Below are 21,221 nucleotides of genomic sequence, written 5' to 3' on the forward strand. Positions count from 1 at the left end.
CTAAATAAAATATTCTATTATTTAAAATCTATTTAAAGAGTTCTGTGATCTTCGGGCATTCATGGCTTCTTTTATTGATTTTGCCAAATCAATTAGTTCCTGAATCGCAGCTAGATCGCTATAATAGCTTATTCTACTGATTCCTATTACATTGTTGCCAATTTTATTGAGCAACAAGAGCTCGGCGGTCTCTAAGATAAATAAATGTATAAAGATACATCTACCGGAGTACGGCGCCAACATCCCATTTCTTGTACAAAACATGTAATTAAGTTTATAGATGATACTGTAGTACGAAGGAGGCATATTCAAACACCAATGCCGTAATCAAAGTCAGCTCAAATTACACACTTTTGTCTAGCCAACTCATCAGCCTAACGCATTAATTGCACAGGTCCAGGAACTTACATTCAAAACTTTCTGAATCATGCTTGTGGAATTTATTAAAGAAATTAAAAATTACAGCAACACCAATTGAATTTAGTTAGAGGAGTGCGACTTTAGCAAAGCATCAATTTCATTACAGTCAAGTGGCTCGCTTATCGAAGTTTAAAGGTTACTTGTGTCCTTATAGAGCGGGGGGTGGAGTTGTGACTTTCCCGGGGTTCTGTGGCACATGTGATGGTGTCAGCCGTGAAAGTGTGGCTTTACTTATGCGATTCTGCTTCGAGTCTATACTAAATATATGTGGTACATACATACATGAGTTGGTGCTGAACACGGCCAAGATGGGCGTGGCCCTAACCGTTTGATTAATGTTAGTACACGAACTTGACCGGATCTGAGCGTGGGAGATAGCCTGGGCAGCAACTGTTTCTATTCGGCGGCTGTGCTGTCAGAACCTGCAAAGAAACAGAAAACAGATAGATTGCGAGAGAAGAAAAGTTTTTTAAAAATTGCCAAAACAACGTTTGCATTTTTATTTTCGTTTTATCAATTTTAGTACATCACTGAACAAAATCGGTAAGCAAAATAAAATGTACTTTACAGTATCACTTTTGACTGTTTTGTAATCACACATATGGTTTTTAATCATAACTTTTTTTATGCACTGATACATTTTTCTGTCAGGCAATTGTCTACCACAGTTTTCTAAAGCATAAGAAACTCAAAGTCTGATAGAACTTTTGTGAGAACTTTAAGCCGTCTAGTTAAAATTTTGTTTTTTTATCAGTCATAACGCTTGCATATCTGTCAGTAGCTATTATTATTTTACTCGTAGAGTAAGAGGGTATACAATATTCGTATGTATGTAAGTATGTAACAGGCAGAAGGCGGCGTTTCCGACCATATTAAGTATAGTACATATATTCTTAATCAGGATTAATAGCCGTTCAAAAATGGCCATGTCCGTCTGTCCGTCCGTATGAACGCCTCGATCTCAGGAACTATAAAAGCTAGAGAGTTGAGATTAAGATTCCAGAGACATATATTATAAAGAAAATTCTAAACGACATTATCATAATTACGCAAATAACAGCTCTATCTTCTTCGTCAAAAATTTTTATGGAAATAACAAAAGGTAAAAATGCTAAAAGCAATTTTAAATTCCAGTTTGTGATAAAATTGCATACATTTCTGACCGATTTGTGGCTATTCAACTAATAAAAAGGATGAACATGTTTTAAGCGTCGTTATATCTAGGAAATAAATCGCTAAAGTGGCAGCACTGTTCGACGAGGCTAGCAAACCAAAAACTAAATGGAATTTATGATGTTCTGCCCTTCGAAATGATCGCAAAAAGGCAATCTAATGGAAAATTCTATTTTCCTCTCTTGCAGTGGGTGTAAGTGGTTTATATTTTCTCGCATGCAGCCAAACACTTTCGAGAGCTATTAAAACATATGGCCGAGTTTTCGGCAGACATTTCCTATAAACCAGCTGTGGTACTGTGGTTTCCATGAAAATTTCTTTAGCTAAAACTGGGTCATGGCTCGTTTATTCCCACTTTAAATCTATTAACTTTTTAACAGCCACATGTGCAGCCATAAGTTATGCAGTTTTATTGAAAATGGACACTAGTAATTGCACATTCTGTTATTTACTTAGGCCCAAAAGTTAAACAAATTGTTCTAACCAATAAAACTCATAAAATAGTTCAATTTAAATCGCGCACTACTTATAACGGCTGCGTTTTAAATTTATTAATGTAATTTGCAATTTGTAAGTTGCAATTTGTAATCGAACGGCATTCTTATTTATGAATACGCAATACATATCTTAAGCATTAAATTAAGCCAGTGTACAGGCAGACTTCATATTAATTCAGGCAGACACAAATTAAATGCATTGACCATGAGCAATGCATTAATTTTATCTGCGGCGAATTTTACTGAATCAGAAAATGAGTCAAGTACAGTGAAGGTCGCACTCAATTTGAATTGTATACCGGTGCAGTCATTTATTTTTGATGACGATTATGGTGACGGTATCAAATTATCAGCCTATTTTAAAAGTATTTTTTAGGTTGCTTGTGCAGTCTAAACGATTTAACTACTTAACGATTTATTCAGTGTTTAAGCAATATTTACATAATATTTAATCACATGACCGTGCAGATTTGAAATGCCGACTTGGACAGACCATCAGTCTCATTTTTGATGTGGATTGTTTACATTTCTTAATCATGGTCCAAGCTCTCGTCGTACAAGTGCAGACAAGAGTGCCATGTCCCGCAAACGAAGCGTGCATATTAAATGACCGGCAACGCGGCGTATACGCAACACAAAGGACACTGCGATCTGCGGCTGAGTGTGAAGCCCGTAGAAGTGTTCACCCACTGATTTTTTACCACCCACCTCGTCCGCGCTGTCATTCAAAACCATCTACCCAATCCGCCCGCCTGTCGCTCAAGTTTATGCAAACAAACACTGCGGAATGCGAAATGAGCGAATGCAGCGCGGTTGCATCTGACAATCAAGTGGTGACGGGGGGCGGAACACGCTCCGTGAATGCCTGAGTGGTTGCCGACAACAAGTTGCAGCTGCTCATTAAAGGCTTTTTCAGATACACCGACAGGCGCTAAATAGATTTTTTGAGCGGCCCCAGTTTCGCTTAAATCTCTTCCGTCTGACGGATTTCGCAGAGATCGACTGGCACAGAACAAAAGTTCTATCTGCGAGCTTTTCTCATATCCGCGCGGAAATTATAAACCTACACGTGGCTGCTTGCCGAGAAACAAGTTCAAGTTGGTTGGCGAGTAGCGCTTTGAAAATACAATCTGAGAAGCTGCAACTGAATGCTGTCTAAATTGTAATTAATTGCAGCTGCATGTGGGAGCTAAGTATTTCGCAATGGCGTTGGTAAATACTATGTATGTATGTGGTTTAAAAATTTTTCAAAATAATGTTAATTCTTACAACAACTGTTTGCTTAGCTCAAGACAACAAAACTGATATGTGTATTAGTTTCTTCGTGGCCATATTATGTTCAAGATATTATGACATCCGCCTTGATACAACAAAATTTAAAGCACGAATTCAAACATGGCATAATTGTCTACGAAATAATTGTTTTGTTTTTCAATTTATTGTTATTATTATTATTAATTACGTTAATAATATTGTTCCCGGAACGCTGAATTTTAAGGAATGACCGCTGCTGTAAAACAAACTGAAGTATTTATATTTGCAGTTGTGTCATTCTCTGACTTGCATTTCCGCAGGAGTCCTTGCGCTAATTAGATCATTGATAAACCTCTCGCGCTGTCAGACTGACGACAGCGTTCAAAAAAGGGTTTGAAAACTCAAACATTTTCATAACTTTATTAGCGAGTTGAGTCCCGACATTCAGTCATTGGCAGAAAGGATGAAGGTCCTGCATCTGAAGCACTGGAGGGCTGTTTTAATGACTTTGTAGCTGCGCAACTAGGAGTTGGGGCGGACTGAAGTTGAGTTGAGCGGTCCGACCCGGGAAAAGTGACTATGTCCGAGACTATCATCAATCATTTTTGATGTGCGTTTTCATGGCCTTCGATTACCGCACTAAAAACACGACCTGTCAGTGGGTGGGGTCGATGGGAACGGCGATTTAATATTTAAAGGAACGTTTTTATGGTGGTCCGTGAGCTGCGGACTTGACTCGCCACCAAATAGGCGGTCAGTTCGGTGATGCAAGAGTCAACTTAAAGTTGATTAAATTAGAAATTTTATGGCCTCAAAACAAAATGTCAAAGTTTTTACAACGGCTGGGGCAGCCTTGAAAGTTGATAAATTGTTGCAGAAAGTAGCGTCCACGGCCATAAAAAAATCTTTAATCATTCCAGTGACACAAACACAGATACGGACCAGGACCTGGACCCGGACCCGGACAGACGACAAACTCTAGTCGGACAGCTCGAGCTCAACTCTAACCGAGCCAGAAGCCGGGAATAAGGCCGAAACTTTCAGGAGAGCGTGTCGGGCCATAAGCAGGAATCGGGTGAAAACGAAAGTCAAGGACAAGCCGGTCGGAAAACCATTAAGCTGCTGCCATGCAGCCGCAATAGGATTTTCCCAGTGGCAACTGCTAGTCGAAAATGCCCCGATTCGTGCGGGTAAATGTAAAGCCAAACTTTTGCGGCGCGCGAGAGAAACAATTAACTCAAATTAATTCACATCTAAGTTTCGGAGTTGGAAATCTTCGTTGGGTAATGCACTTGGTAAATAAGCAGAATTAATTTGTTTTCCTTCCGCTATTGACGCTTTGGTTTCAAAAGTTTTCTATTAAGTTAAAGAGGTTTAGATAGAAACGGATTAAAAATAAAAGGGGATAGCTGGTTTTAAATGGTTTTGTATAAGAAATTTATGTGTTACGATTGCGTTTTTTTAATTTAAGTAATTAAAATTGTTGAGTCCAAAGGAGTGAGTTATAACTCGGTGAACTCCAAAACCAAGCTAATTCTTGGCCCCTTAAAAAGCAATTTAATTTATTTAAATAGAGATAAGATTTGCTGGCGATTTGGAAAGCGTTTTACATGTGGAGAAACAAATGTCCGGCCATATCCAATATAGTAGACATTTCAGTAATCTCCGGACCCATCGCATTTCTGCTTTACGGATGACCTTTGTGACATTTTTATGGCAAACGTACTGCAAACCCGTGTGGAGGATTGCTCCTTTTGACTGAGCATCCTGGTCCCTTCGCCCGAAGGTTCGTTCCCTTTGTGATTCCGACGGGCGCCATGTGTTTTATGATTTGGGTTGCCGTAGACTAAGCCCAATGTGCTCCAGTTGGTCAGCGGCGCTTTATGCAAATAACAAGCTGCCAGACAATCGAGCTTGAAGTGAGGACTTTAAGCCGAATACCGCCGCACTTTGCTGTTTAAGTCGCTTCCTACTGTTCCGAAATGAATGAAATGAATTTTTTACCGTTTGTGAATTCCGCGCACGTTTGCCACGGGGAAAATAGCAGGAAGCACGCTAAATCCGCGCAAAACAACGGATAGAGAAACTTAACTCGCTGTCGTACTCTTTTATTTCATTTGAAGGGATTGCATATTTAGCAGAACATTGAAAATCAGTGGGCGGCTAGTGGAGAAACCTGCGCTATTGCTCCTCATTTGCATATTGCTGATTGAGTATGCATTTTGGCAAGCAGTTGCTTATATTTACATATTTCATTAAGCCATGCAGCATAAAATATCGACGTAAGATCGGTAACATAAAATAAAATGACATATAATGACAATGACATGTTAAATGTTATATTACTCGGAAACAGTGCACGATAAAAGACTTATGTTTGCTTTTATTTTCCACGTACTATGGTAACTCTTTGGGAGTAACTATACTAAAGAATTTCCAGTTCGAAGAGTTCACTTTCAGCTTAATTTTGCATTGACATGAGAAGTTGTCTCACATTCATCGCATGTTTTGGGGGCATGTTTCGGGGACGTTTGTCGCCTTTCTCACGTGCACTAATTGGCCTGATTTTATAACCAGGCTGTTGAGTTGGCGCTTCCGAAAGGCTCACAGTATCGCAGGCGTCGATGAAGGCGAAAGTTTGTGTACGTGTACACTGCATTTCTCTCCAGAAGCTCCGGTTGTTGTGGCACAATTAAAAAGTTTTTGCTTTAAGGCGTTTGATAATGGGAAAAGTGCACACTCAGTTATGTGCTGCTTTCCCCGCCTTTGGCAGCCGGATTCGCTGCGGAAATTGAAACTCTAATTTCGCCATTGCGCCGGAGGCAGTTATAATTTGCTGGGCGTGTGGGGCCCGTGTCCAGACCCGTACCCAGAGGCATCATTAGCATTATTATGAGACAGCCCATTACCACGATTATTGTCATGGCAGCAGGACAAAGTTTCCCACTTGCCAAAAGAAAACTTTCCCGGTGGTTTTCTGGCGTGAGAGTGCTGTGCGGTTTTCCAAAACTACAGCTATTTTGTCCGGAGACATTCGTAGTTTGTCGCCATTTATTGCCGGCCTGGTGTGTCAGCCAGGATTAGGAACCGAATTTATATGGCTTATATAGCCATATATTCCAGCGATTCCGCAGCAGCCTAATTATTTGAATCGAGACTGAATACTGTTCGATTTAAACCAATTATCGTAAAGTTATTTATTTTCTCCGATATCATATCAATTTATTATACATTTTATTTATTGATCACTTTTGTCAACAGCAAACTGAGGCCTCTGCAATTAGTTTCATCCAACCACAATTTAAAACAAGAGAGAACGCTATAGTCGAGTTCCCCGACTATCTGATACCCGTTACTCAGCTAGTGGACGTGCGAAGGAGAATCTTCAACACTGACAGTTTTTGTCGGTTTGAGGGCGTTAGAGTGGGAGTGGCAAAAAGTTTTTTGGCAAATCGATAGAATATTACAAGACTAATACAAAAATGAAAAAATATCAAAACATTTTTCAAAAGTGTGGGCGTGGCAGCTTTGGGCGGTTTGTGGGCGTGGCAAAAAGTTTTTTGGCAAATCGTTAAAAATTTACAAGACTACTACAAAAATATCGAAACATTTTTCAAAAGTGTGGGCGTGGCAGTTTTGGGCGGTTTGTGGGCGTTAGAGTGGGCGTGGCAACATAATAAAATATATTATAATATATATAAATACCAAATTTAAACGCTCCACAGTGCTTACAATCCTGTATGGGCTTAAATAAATGTATATAAAAAAAAAAAAAAAAAAAAAAAAAAAAAAATGTATATTCGCAAAATCCAAAGCCTAAACCGCAGGCCACAATGTACTTTTAATTTTATCGACACTACAAATATCAGCTGCTATTAGGTGTTGAGTTTTTATTGTATTTGATAGTTTTGATAGTGTTTCTGTACCAAATCGATTAAAGTGAATTATTACCAAACTTAATCAAACACTTTTACCACCAACAAGAGTTTCATTTTAAACATCCCTGCTGTTGTTCCTGATGAACTATGAGTCGGGGTGAAGTTAATAATCGTTATGGACATCATGCCCTTTTGGGCAACAATCAAAGCAGATCTCGGAAAACGTATATGCACAACATTATGTAGTGTGGCGAGGAAGGAACACAATGGTGTTTCCAATTTGGAAGGCAAATGCGACTGCGTTCGCCGGCTTTAAACTAATCATTCCGCACAGTGGGGCGTTGAGGTCAGGCGTCTGCAGCTCGGTGTACAGTGGGCGAACCGATAATCTGGGCAGAGCTGCTCCGCTCGGGCACTTTATTTATAGCACTCCATTTTGGCTGACCACCGGAGCCACCTGCCACCTGCCACCAGCCGCCAGCCACCTGTCCCTCGATCCACTACCCTTCCACTGGCACATGTGCGGAATGTGGTATGTCCGGGTCTCTGGGGTCACTTAATGGCGCCACGTCCATGTCCGTGTCCATTGCAGTGTCTGTGTTTGCTTAGTGTCTAGGACTCCCACTGCCACGTCGAAGGGCTGTCATCAGCGTAATTATGCTGTCAACAAAAAACGAGAAAAAGCTCAACGCGAAGGAGAACGGATGGGCATAGTCATGGACCTGAGGGGTCAGTCACAGGGACCGAGGGCCGAGCACGGAGAGCCGAGAAGCAACCAGGTCATCGTCGTCATTATCAGCTGCTTGTCGTCCTGCCGGCGAAAACGGCAAGCAACGGTATTAAATGTTTAGTACGTCTTACCCGGATTGTTCTTGTTCTTGGACTCGGGCTGTTTTTTCAAGCTTTCGTTCAAATATTTATTTAGTGCTCATTGGCACGCACTTTACACGTCTTCTGGCTGACTGCCTAATTGTGCGTAAAGCGTTTAACAATTTGTTGCACTTCATTTGCAGCTGACGACAGACCGAATGGAAGCAATTAATAGAAAATAGAAATGTACAAAAAACTGTCTTTGATTTATGGAAAAATGGGAGGTATTTACTTAATGTGCACAGGATCCTGAGCCAACTAAAACTGGACATCGAACTTATCGTAGGTAGCTGGAATATACGAATATACTGATTCAGTATTCAGCTCAATGACCCGGTAATTAAAGTAGTTTGCCAATTTTAAGGTAATTCGATTTGAAAACATGAAATTAAAGAAAACGGAAACGCTTCCTTCTGCCTGTTACACACTTTTCACCGAATCTAGTATACCCTTTTACTCTACGAGTAACGGGTATAAATATAATGACATGAAATTAAGGTAACGAGCTAAGAGGACCCAATTACAGTTCAGAGAATCCCCAGTCCGCCTAAAGTTCAGTAATTTTTATCCTGGCAAAACGACACTTGATTACGACACATGTTTGGTTAGGTCAATTTTGGGCTAACCGAGAAAAAGATGAGATGAGGCACACACATCTTAATCCATTATTTTTACCAACTTGGATGGGCCATTGGTTATTTTGTGCCAAGTTTGTCCTCTCCTAAATTACTCTGCTCAACTGAAATTTACATAGTTCCTGTGGTAGGTGAAAGTTTTACTTGTGAGAAGGGGTAAAACAGTTTTAAATGACTCTGCACAAAGTCAGCAGAGATGTAGACTGGGTATTAGGTTTTGCGGCTAATCTTCTGAGAATCCCGTACTACGATAAGCACTTGTTTTTCTGAGTACGACACATGTTCAACATTTACTTTTGCGGGAGGACGTACTAATCTACAGATGTTTTGTCAACTACTGCCGTACATTGTCGGTCTGCCCGGAAAAACCAACGAAGCGTGTTTGATGTATGGCGAAGGAAAAAGTTATGGCTTCCTACATTTTCGATGGCTCACGGAGCTACATATCAGCCTCCCAGAAAGAAGACGAATGTTCTCCTGACCCACGATTTGTGTTCCATTTTCGCACTCATCAATTATGACTGTGGTTATCTTGTTTTTAGCTAACAGGCTTAAAGACAACTGAGAACATTGAATCGCTGCCAAAAGGGGTGCTAAAACCAAATGAGCCACGCGTCGTATGCGTAACGTGTAGTCCCATAACGCACGGCACGATTTGCCCCAGGGAAACCATAATGTATTATTACCAGCAAAAAAATATATGTATTTTTAATGCATTCCTTCATATTTATTTTCAATAAAGTCTTAGCTCTCGTCATGATTTTTAATACCCTTGCCGAGTGGCAAGCTAACAGACTCGCCTACAGCCATTTACAGAGCTCTGTAAAGAAATTTCCCAAACATCAGCCAACAGCATCCCGATGTCCTTGTCTCCGTTCGGAAAACTCCAGTCAGTCCTAAACGCGAGTCCATGGAGCACGGTCCATCTCTTAGCCGTTGTCGGTTAAAAACAAGTTGTGAAACCATTTCCCAACTATACAAAAGTGCAAGTGACTACGTAGAAAACGTTAATAAGTGAAATATACATTCAAAACATTTTTCAAAAGTGTGTGAGTGGCAGGTTGGGACGGTTTGTGGGCGTTAAAGTGTGCGTGTCTTTGGAATGCATGTCTAATAAAATTCCAGCTGTTATAGTTTCTGAGATCTCGACGGCTGATCAAGAATACATATACGGTATAGGGTCGGAAACGCATCCTCCTACCTGTTACATAGCTTTTAATAAATAATCTATTCTCTACGAACATGCTCTATGAATAACGGGTATAAAAAGTGTGGTGTGAAATTACAAAAATAAATAATTAGCAAATTCAGTGGAATCTGAAATACCTTAAACATAGTTGACCTAATATTGAACACGAGCTAAAAATTACGCGTGCAAGAAGTTTAGCCAGAACAGTAGAACTGCATGTAATAAGAACAAGTTACATAAAAGTGTTCGAAACCTATAAAGCAAAGTCTCAAACTTTAATAGGATAAACCAGGAAATCCGTGGATAAAAATAAAAAACGTAAGTTCTTGCTGCAACTAACTATACCAACTATAAATGCAAAATGTTTGCTTCAAGACAAATGCAAATCTATAAATCTCGGTAGGCAAAAATATGGTTCTTCCCAGTGGCTGGTTTATTGTTATTGTTGCGAGCTTGTTTGCACCGACTTAAATGCAACAAAGCTGATTTATGGCACAGGCTCTGGGCTTGCTTTTCGTGGCCCAGAGGGCGGCTGGGGTCAAAGGGCAAATGCCGGGGGCACAGTGGCAACAAAAGGAACGTAGGCCAGTGTCAAAGACGACGCTCGGTTATATATGACTCACTGATGTTCCGCCTTTGTCGGCAGCTTAGGTTCTGGTTTGGTTGCTCCTGGGAACTGGGGGAAAATTAATTTGCCAGCCAGGACGAAGATCTAATAAAAATCAATTATTCGGTGAAATAATTGCGCGTTCAGAAAATGAAAACTCAAAACAAAGAAAGAAAGGCAGGAATGAATAAGCGATGGGTGTTGTAAAAATTAATGGCTGAAAAGTTAAATGTAAGTCGTAGGATTTGCATAATATAAACTGTCACATTTATCGAAACTCAAGCTCAAGCTCAAGCTTATCGCTCAAGCGACATTTACATTTCGTTTAGACCACGGAGCTAATTTCAATGTTGCTTTAAACCAATTATCATTAAGTTTTGAGAATCGTATTGCTTTATTAATGCTGGCAAAGTTTAATTTAAATCATGGTTTACGGCTTAAAATCGACAATCCTTGGAAATTGATTATTGAATCTATCGAGCCTTAAACCCTTTAAGGGTTTAACTAGGAGAACGGACTGACTGCAGTTGGGTCGGACTTGATTTAATTTGGACAAACATTTTGTAGCTTTCATTCCATTTTTCTAATGCAATGCTTTTGGATGAACTGGTAAAGTGTCCCTGTAACTGATACAATATTTAAATCAAAAAAGAAAACTAAGCGGAATGCTATTTTCTTAATAGTATCGTCACTACTTTCTTCATTACGAGTAGGCCGATTATGTGTTTGGTAATCCTAAGTTTTTGAGTAAAGGGTAGAAAAAGGTTGCCACTTCTTGGTCAGATCTTTTCGGGTCAGGTTAAATAGTTACGCTTGAGAACTAAAGGAAACTCATCCTTAGCCTTTTAAAGATGATTATTACGAATCAACTTTTACGTTTACGTTTACTTGCGCTTAACTGAGGAGTGTGACCTTAACTTTCGCACTTTAAGGACATAACTGTCCAGTTCGTGATGATTAAATTAAAAAATGGTTATCACGTATTCTCTTGGCGATTTCACACTCCTTGTCCGGGCTCTTTTTGCCCCCAGCTTACTTAATTAAAATGCCCTTTGCGCCTTCACACAGCAATTATGCGAAGGCGTTTCCTATTTAAAGTGTGGAAAGTCTATTAAAGTCAGACGAGGTGGCCCATGCCTTGGTCTGCGTGAACAAACTGCTATTTGCAACATTTTCATGCTCGAAGGACTTTCGGCCATTTTGGTTGGGTTGGTGGTGGAGGTGATGCGGGGTGCGGGTGCGGGTGCGGCTGAGGGCGAAGGCGAGGGCGAGGGTGTAGGTGCTTTAAGGACATTAGGATGGGCAGTGAGGCGTGTCCCCGAGAACGCCTTGCTGTCACTGGATATGCATGATTGATGCTGGACCCTATCATAAATTGAATTCGCCCCAAACGAAACCATTGCCTTAATTAAATTTTCCATGAGAAGATTAAGAACAATAAGTGCTCTAGTGCCAATTAAGCCCGGGAGCCTGCGAGTGCGTGAATAAATAAATATTTTAGGAGTGAAAAGGAAGCAATGTTTGGGTTCGGAAGTGGTGGCCTTTTGGGCCCCTCAGCCGCCATTAATATTTATTATTTCTGCTTTCTTTCGGCGGTTTACGGCTCTTTAAAGTCGACCGTGGCTGCTATTAAATGGCCAATTGTTAGATGTACTGAGCACGACCAGCGTGCATTTAATATATTGAGAAAGAGGGTCGGAAAAAGCACAGCTTAAACTGAACATCATTTGAATTTAAGTCACCAGACGGGTAACTCCGGCTGTCCGCAAGAACGACGAGATCCCGGGACCCATAACCTATACAAAACTAATACTTATGAAAACGAATTTGTGAAATTCTATCTCAGAACATTGCCACGTCCGCTCTATTGCTCACAAACACAGAAAACAGTTACATTATATGTTTTAATTGTTTTTTATGCTATTTTCTATCGATTTGTTTAACGCTGTAAAATTACAACTACAATGAATGTAACCGCCATTAGGTTACGTCAACCTTACGTCGAGAAACCTCGAAAAAAAAACTTTACTATTTTCTTTTTTCCTATTTTCCTCTCCCTCGCACTTCCACTAGCTAGTAACGGGTATCTGATAGTCATTCGCTTATTTTTTTGTAAAACCATTATCGGTCAGTTAAGAGCTGGGAAAGCCTTTGGAAAATCTCTCTCGCAGCAGCCTTTGCAATTGGTTGTAATAGGATTAGTTGAAATTTCGCTCGGGGGAGAATTAACTTTTGGTTTTTGTGTTTTGCTAGCATTAGGAAAAGAAACATCCTGCACTAATGAGCTGCCCGGCACCCAAATTGAAATACAATAGGCTCTGAGATGCGCTTTTGTGCAATTGGAGCCTTACATTTTGAATCGGCCCCGCAGGCATTTTGAGACTTACATAAGCAAAGGAAACTTCTTCAGCGAGTGCTTTAATCTTCCTTAAATATTTATGCTACAGTCCTTTGATTTATGAAGCTCCTGCTGGATGTTCGTCGCCTTTCGTCCTTATTTGCGTTACAAATGCGCGACTCAGGGCTGAAGTAAGTATGGGAACATCATGGTACGGGAATATATGAGGGATTACCGTCGTAGATCAAGAGCTAAGCCAATGTGGCTGGGGCCACAGCCGATGTTTTCCTGCTTTTTTCCCGCTTTTCCCATTGTGCTGCCATTATTTATTGAGGACGTGTGTGGAGCGCGCACTCGATAAACTTGAATAATGCGGTTAATTACATTCAGGGGCAGATGAGCGCCTCCCCCGATATTGTGGGTGAGGCAAGTCGGGCCCCAGGGCCCGTTTAATTAGCTAGCTGGCGGTCAGGTTGGGCATCAATTGAATTGCTGATAAGCCTAGCCGGTAGTGCAGCCTTAAGTTGCAGTGTGTGGGCTTTGATGGATCCACCCGTTTGATGGGGAGTCTCCATGGCTAATGAGCAGGAATAAGCTGCCATGTGCCGATGTTTGATAGCTCGCAATTATAATCCGTTTACTGTATATTGCACTCGCTTTCCTCAATGGAGATTTTGAATTTGGGTTAAGCTTTAGCACTCAGGATATATTTCTGTTTTTGGAAATGACAGTTGTCGAATTATTTATAAAGCTATAATTATTTTTAATTGCACAATGTTGGTGACGGAAAACTTCTCAAAATAGCTCGCAATGGCAAACGGTTTTCAAAAATCCAGAGCTCTCCATCGGAATGAGGTAAACAAAACCAGGGGCTGTTCCAATTCCCAATTAAAAAGAGGCACCAAGTGGGGCCCAACAGCGCATCCGACCAATTTCAAGCCCAATCAACTTTAACCTCCTTCGCTGAGGAATCGAAACGACAGGACGCAAGACAAATGGAAATGACTCCCGCTGGTGTACTCGGGGCATTCGGGGCAACATTGTGCGCCCCAGTTGTCGGGGCAATATCTCCCGGGGAGGAGGACTATCTGGTGCACGCATCATTTGCTCGGCATACGTACGTGAGTGACAACATTAAATAATCCATTTAATGTGGCGTGTATATCATTTCGAATGCTATCAGTGCCAATCTGCATATACACGCACCGCCAAAAAACACAAAATCAATAAACAAACAAACAGCCGCCCTGTCAACAGGAAAAGGCAGGATCCCCAAAAACTGGCAGCCGCTTTCCCTGTGGACGCGCTTCCATGCTTTGTCTGGCAGCCCAAGGCAGCTCATCCTTCTCCTTCTCCTTTTCCTCCTCCTCATCCTCCTCCCGTTATCCTGCATTGACGGTTTCTCGACTGCTGACAGACAACACTGTGGGATTGAAGTGGACGGAAAGGAGCTTCACTTATAGGCAACCAAGGAAAGTTGAGGTTTCGGGAAATTAAAGGTGCTTTTTAGCAGTATCATTGGTTTCTTTGGGGCAGCTAAAATAACCTTCATTTTTTCGAATTCATTTTAAATTAACTAAAATACTATTGTTTACAAGCTATATAACGGCCGAAATAACAAATTGGGTTAAAAGTTAAACGGTATATCGTGTATGCATGTAGTTATGTAGAGTAATAGGGTGTCCGTCTGTCCGTATGAACGTCGAGATCTCAGGAATAACGGCTAGAAAGTTGAGAGTGTTCCAGGAGACATAGACGAGACAATTACCCTAACGGGTATCAGATAGTCGGGGAACTCTACTACAGCATTCTCTCTTGTTTTTATTACATATATCTTTTCGCTTGCTATTTTCTAAAATTCCAGTGAAGCGCCAAATTATAAGTACCATAAGAAATTGTGTTAAATATTGCAAAAATCAGAAAATTTAAATTTGCTGCTGATATTGATAACTAACTCAAGCTAGTGCGTACAATTTTTAGATTTTTTCGCTCTCCGAATTACGTTCCATGTTATTCTAACGTCTTTGCTTTTACTCTACGAGTAAGGGGTAGAAAAAGCAGTTCAGGCATATGGAAACCAAACTTTAATCTTGGCAGAATGTGACGGTTGAGAACGATATCGCTGTAATTAGTGCAGTACGGGAGTCTAGTCCAATAACTAGAAGGTATACATAATTCGGGGGGCAGCCGAAACGCGAGTACTGCATAGTTTTGTATTCATAAGATATTTATTTGTACATAGTTACAAGTTATTTGTGTTTACTTTATTTTCTAATTTCTAATAAAAATAGTAAGTACAAAAATCCAAATTGGAATGCTTTGATAGTTACTTTTGTTAGTATTCTTATTAGACAGAATATTTCGCGCGCGGTAAGCAATAGGTTTACCCTTCTAGCCAGAAACTGCGATTGTTTAACCGTTCACTGAAACCCCTTTTTGTCAGAAAAGGGGGCATGAGCACCAGTACGGTGTACCTCAACTTTGTCATATGTTCTCGGCAAAGGCGTTGCCATCCCTTTTACCTGAGGCTCCTACTTCGCCGACGCTTCGCTCAGTGTTTTGCTTACTTATTCATTCGCTAAAGTGGGGCGGAATGCGGGGACCGCGTCCCACTTCAATAAGCATATGATTGCCGGCCCGACTCAAGTCGACTAAACTGAACTCGGCTTGGGGGAGGGAAGTTCGTGGTGCTGAACAGCTTCTGGAATGCGAAATGTGCCTGAGCTCATTTCGGTCTGTGTAAAGCAATTTCCGTAATGAGTGCTCTCCTGCAGAGCACTTAAAAGTATTTGGGGCCGCCTCCTTGCGCCGCCTCGACTGCGTTACGCATACGCGCTGTGTACTGAAAATTACTTTCGACTTTGTCGGCCAAACGCGATTTATTTTGATTAATTCGGCGTTCTTTTTCCGCACTTGACGTAATCCACTTATGAAATCCTAATACTCTACCCAAAGATTGTTTTCAATTTGCACCATGTGTGGGCGCGCATATTGGAAATTCAGAATTCAAATGCTTCCACTTTCAGAAACCAATTAATTAAAGCGGAAAGGGAAAAGGAATGGAGCGCAGGCATAGAGCGCGTGAACGCATTGACACAGCATCAATTAACCCGACTAGAAGCCTTGAATCGACTTAATTACTTAATTTATACCGACCTCCGGGTCCGCAGGCTCACTTGCAAAATGGGATTAATTTGTTTACTACTGGGTCGGAACAGCCGCGAGGAATTCCGCCGGCACAGCATTATGGCCGGGCCAAACTGTTGGCCCAGAGTCCTGCCGGCAAAGGACATTCGATGGGCGCAGGAGGGGGTCGAGCAATGGCGCGTGCTGGCGCGTGAGCCACATTTATTGGCGCCGCTGACCAGAAACTTTTCGACTGGAAAACTTGAACGAAATCACATTGAATTTAGCACTATTCTCGTTGGCCCTGACTGCAAAACGGGAGAGTGAAGAGTTAAGAGTTCTCGAGAATTGGCAGACATTTGCATGGAGCGTTGCCAAGCTCTCTGAATAGCATCACAATGGATGACAGGAGCACCTCTGAAGTGATAAGTGCCTTTAAAGCCAACTTGTAGAGCAAGCCACAAAGCTTTCGTTGACCTGGTCGACTTTAAAGACGTCCTAAATGCCAGCGATAACGGGCATTTATGGCGAATTAGCTGCAGCTTTCGCTTCCTTTCGCTTCTATTCGCTTCCTTTCGCTTGCCCTTCGCTCACGGGAGATTTGGCCACTCCACGGAGGTTTTTGGCTTATGCATGCTGGACGCCACTAATTAAAAGTTGGGCCAAAACTTTTCCACGGTCTCTGTTAGACACCGAAGTTCCTACAGTCGTATTCTAAATTTTTTTGCCTCGCTTGGCTGGCCAAGACGACAAAGTGGGAGCGCTCAAAATAAATGTTCCAACTTTTTAATTGGCAAAACAATAAAAGTGATAATAAATGAAATTATACGAAAGAGATGCACGCGAATATATTCGTAAACTTTCGGTACGACAAAGAAAGGTTGACCAAACTGCGTGCGGCGGAATAAATTTCATTTCACGCCTTATTTTAAAAGCTACCCGCAGAGTACTATATTTTACGTTAAGCTTCCTTGCTTTACTGGGAGATTTAAAAAGTGTTTTGGTAATTTGCTATTGGTAATTATTATTATGCAGTTATGCAGACAAAGAGAGTTATTTAAAGAATCTGGGAATGCCACTCGCAAAATAATAGATTTAATTGTGCTTCTTGTGAAGTGGCTGCCGCCCATTGACTGACTGATTTATTAGCTCATTATAAATTTTACCAACACCCGCAGGCGTGTTGACAAATGGCGCCGCACACATTGTTAATATTTAATCGGGAATTTTTCCACTTGGGCCGGACTGCATATTCATTATGGATAATCAAGCTTTAAGTGGTCAGCCGCCAGTCCGGCAATCCAGCCGCGTCACGTGCCAGCCATTATGGTCGGGTTAATAAATAATATTTCAAATTGAGAGCCCACTATATATATATGGGGCTAGGCTCCAGTAACAGGAAGGGGGGTCATTAATTTTGAATTTTCCCGCAGCCCTTTTCGGGTCTTGCGCTCAGCTGAACTTTGTGCATAATTTGCGCATAAAAAATCATGGCCCGAAACTGTAACGTGGCCATTACCTGAATGGTTATCTGCATGTGTTCATGCACCGCATAAAGGACTCGGCCTAAAGAGGCTGCTCAACGAGGGTCAAAGTGCTCCTGCGCTCGAGGCGGAAAGTTCTTTGGAATATTTTAATAAATGAGATTTTGCCATACGCCTGCGGAGTCTGCAAATCCTGCTTACAAATCAGAAAGATTAAGCGAGCAAAATAATAAATTCAATAAAGCATGCTTTTAAAATGGTCTAAGCACTTGCGCTCCTGCTTTGCAGTCTATTGCAAATGTAAACAGTTGCCAGTAAGCTCTTTTCACACAAATGTGAGCAAACAGAAAGTGCGTGGGCATTAGGCTGCCTGTCCTGTGTCAGCAAATAAGGACATCCGGAATGTATCTGCTATTTGAAAATATAAAATGGGTACGCACAATGTCATTTGCCAGAAATGGACCAGTAAACGAAACGAACCACCCATCATATTTGAGGCCCAACTCAGGACTTAGCCGGATGTTTAGTTGCAGGGTCGGGCAATCTAATCAAAATATTTGCGTTAATTATAGGGGCTTAAATGGCAGGCTGCCTGACAAAAGGGCTCCACTAACTGGGCCAAAAGCAATTAGCCATTTTGTCGCCGTTTAATGAGGCCGTGTAATGGGTTTTCGATGGACTCGTGGGTTGCCAATCACTTATTTACTCGTTAAGTTATGGTCCAGTTGGCAAAAGCCTTGGGGTATGTTTGTTTATCCATTTTTACACATTTATGGTTCATTGGACCAAGGAAATGCTACTACACTTAGCTGCAGGCATTTAAACTAACGGCAGCTTTGAATATTCTCTGTGCATTTATTAAAGTTCAGTTTGCCTAACATGCTGAGGCAGAAAACCTTTTATGCCTCTCCTCGCCTTCTAGCATATCACCCAAATTTGTTGACTTTGGCCGACCAAAATAGCTGCAGGATTTTGCCGCCTTTCGGAGAGAATCCGGTACACGAGGCCCAAAATAAGTGTCAACTGCCATGTGAAAATAGACAAGATGTGTGGACTGGCGTATATTGCCGAAACGTGGCCATAAATTAACGAGCGGCCCGACTAATGAAAATGTTGGACCCGGTATCTCAGTCCTGGATTGCACCCCAAAAATGTAATTAATCTCATCAATTTGGGCTGACAGCCATTGGATCTTCTGCAGTGGGGAGTGACATTCCGCAAAATATAAATAATAGAGATAGAGACAGAAAATGGAATGCGCACGATGGGTCTTTATCGGGGTAATTGTGTAAGCTACTATTTTTTTTTAATTTTCAATAAACTAGTGAATTCCGAAATGAACTCCCATTTCATTCGTTTTGTTTTGTGTGTCCAACCAATTTGCAAATAGTTCTGAGTAATGACTAGAACTAACCATTGGAATGAAATCCATTGTGTACGTTACTCGTAGAGCTTATGGTTACACAAGGCTCGTTGAAAAGAAAGTAACAGAGGGAAGGAAGTAATTCCCGCTCTATAAAGTATATATGTATATACTCCGGATAAGGATCACTAGTCCGTCTGCCTGTCCAACTGAATATCCGTACGAACATCGAGCTCGTCAAACGAGCCTTGCTTACCTTGCTTATCAATATATATTTCTGTCACACATTTCTCATGGAAACAAAGCATTTACTAAAAAGGTTTCAGCATTTTATGAAACAGCCGCTAGATGGAGCTTTAAAGCTGCCAATCTCTCTAGTTTTAACATTGAACTTTAAAATTTGCGTTAGTAAAAGTTTATCTTTTCAACAACATCTCCTTGCTGAGAGGATAACTTTAGCCAAAATTAAAGCGTCTGTATGCAGCTGTAATAATACAAATGTTTGCTCATTTTTATGCATATTTTCACTGCTCATTAAACTGGCTTAACTACCAACATTTATAATTCACTTCCCTTCTGCCGCTGGTCGTTGTGCTTTCCTATTTATATCCTGGCTAACTTGAGTTTCCACTTGCGTTTTATTTTTCAGCTGTGCAACAAAGTTGGCAGCCCATAAAAATGTTCTGGACCGGAGCGGGCGAAAATTAGCAGCCACATCAATTTCAGCGCGGCGAGTCAAACTTAATTAAAACGCGTGTTGACCAGACAAATTTTGCGGATCCTGTCGAGACTTAATTGAAATTTAACCAACAGCTCGGGTTGCAAGCAAATGCGTTGGAAGGTCTCCTCCTCCAGGCTCTGCTGCCCGGCTAGATTGCCCCTTTCCATGTCCATGTCGATGTCGATGTCCATGCTCATGTACATGTCCATGTCCCTGTCCAAGTTCTTGCCGCACTGATCGCTCACCGCAGCTGAAGTGCACCAGGAATAACGATGCAACCGTTTCTGCTCGCGTTCATATTGCTGCTGCAGCATCAACAATTGCTGGCAGGCAGGCTTGCCGAACAGCAATTAGCAGGGGCGACTGATGACGGAAGGTCGTCCGTCGCATTAAGCGACAATTTAAATTCAACGCTTGTACTGGTAGTGGTACCTGGTAAAACCATAAAAGCCATTGAGCGACAGATGAAAGCTGCAAATAAGGTGGCAAGCGGCGCGGCGGATAAGTTGCAAGTGGCACCTGCAAACCAATTACCTGCGAACACAGCGGCTACATCCACTCGCCCAGCTGTGCACCGTACTTTGGATTCCTTTATGGCCGCCACAATGGCAACCGGAAACCAGTTGGGACAAGGAGAACCAAGGAGGTTGAAAGGTGCGGCAACCTTAGAAGCAATCTCGGCAACAACAGCACCTCCACCAGCAGCAGGTGTGTCAGTCGCAGCAGCATCAGCAGCAATAACTGCAGCAATTCAAGCCACGGCAGCAACATCGCCGACTCGGGAGCAACACACGCTGCCCCTACGTCCCGCAGTGGGCCAAATGGCAGGGATAAATGTACCAGCAACAATAGAAGACCAAATCGGAAGAGCAGTGATTCCGAGCAAAACAAACATGGCCGAGACAGCAGTATCGCTCTCTCCCACCACCACGTCCACCATACCCATACCCACTCCCAGTACCACATCCACGTCCAATCCCCCGACAGAAATAATACCTGTAAAAACAAAGCGCAGCGGGTCGGAAAAGACCAATAAGATTGGCCTGAGTGTTCGGAGGGACGAAATAAAATTCAATCCGGATGCCGCACTAACCCATGGCTATGCAAATGCCACAGAGGCGTGGCCAACAATGACAACTGCCAATATTGTGGCAGCGCCAGCCGCACCGACCATATTGCCGGCACTAACGAGCACGGAGAGCAGGATTGGTGGCAAGGCGGTGCCCACGCCCCGGCTACTCGGATCCGGTGCGGCAAGTGTGGCCCAGATTTTGGCCAAGTCCCTGGACAGTCCGCCACCGAGCTCGTCATCCGGCTGGCCAGTTAAGCACGCCGCTGTGCTCGAGGGCGATGTAATCCTGGGTGGCCTGATGATGGTCCACTCGCGCGAGGACAGCATAACCTGCGGACCCATAATGCCGCAGGGCGGCATCCAGGCCTTGGAGGCGATGCTGTACACCTTGGACCAGGTAAACAAGCAGCAGCTCCTGCCGAATGTCACTCTGGGCGCCCACCTGCTCGACGATTGCGACAAGGACACCTACGGCCTGGAAATGGCTGTCGACTTTATTAAAGGTAAGTGCATCCCGAATTTCCACGCTTTCCTAATGAAGTGAAATATGAAAAGTGCTTGCGAAATATATTTACATACATACTTATTATAACC

General features: G+C 42.1%; 1 protein-coding gene across 2 annotated transcripts in view; it reads left to right on the forward strand.

Moving 5' to 3' along the window:
- The first annotated feature begins 19,666 nt into the window (after positions 1-19,666).
- LOC122621006 (metabotropic glutamate receptor 8) overlaps positions 19,667-21,221 on the forward strand; it is a 48,994-nt gene continuing 47,439 nt past the window's right edge. The window contains exon 1 of one of the 2 annotated variants that reach the window (XM_043798732.1): positions 19,667-21,130. In XM_043798732.1, coding sequence (XP_043654667.1) covers positions 19,828-21,130 — 1,303 coding nt within the window. In that variant the 5' untranslated portion in view covers positions 19,667-19,827. The remainder of the gene's footprint in view (positions 21,131-21,221) is intronic. The other variant, XM_043798723.1, reaches the window with a different exon arrangement.

This window comes from Drosophila teissieri, chromosome 2L (genome assembly GCF_016746235.2).
Source record: "Drosophila teissieri strain GT53w chromosome 2L, Prin_Dtei_1.1, whole genome shotgun sequence".
Classification (NCBI taxonomy): domain Eukaryota; kingdom Metazoa; phylum Arthropoda; class Insecta; order Diptera; family Drosophilidae; genus Drosophila; species Drosophila teissieri.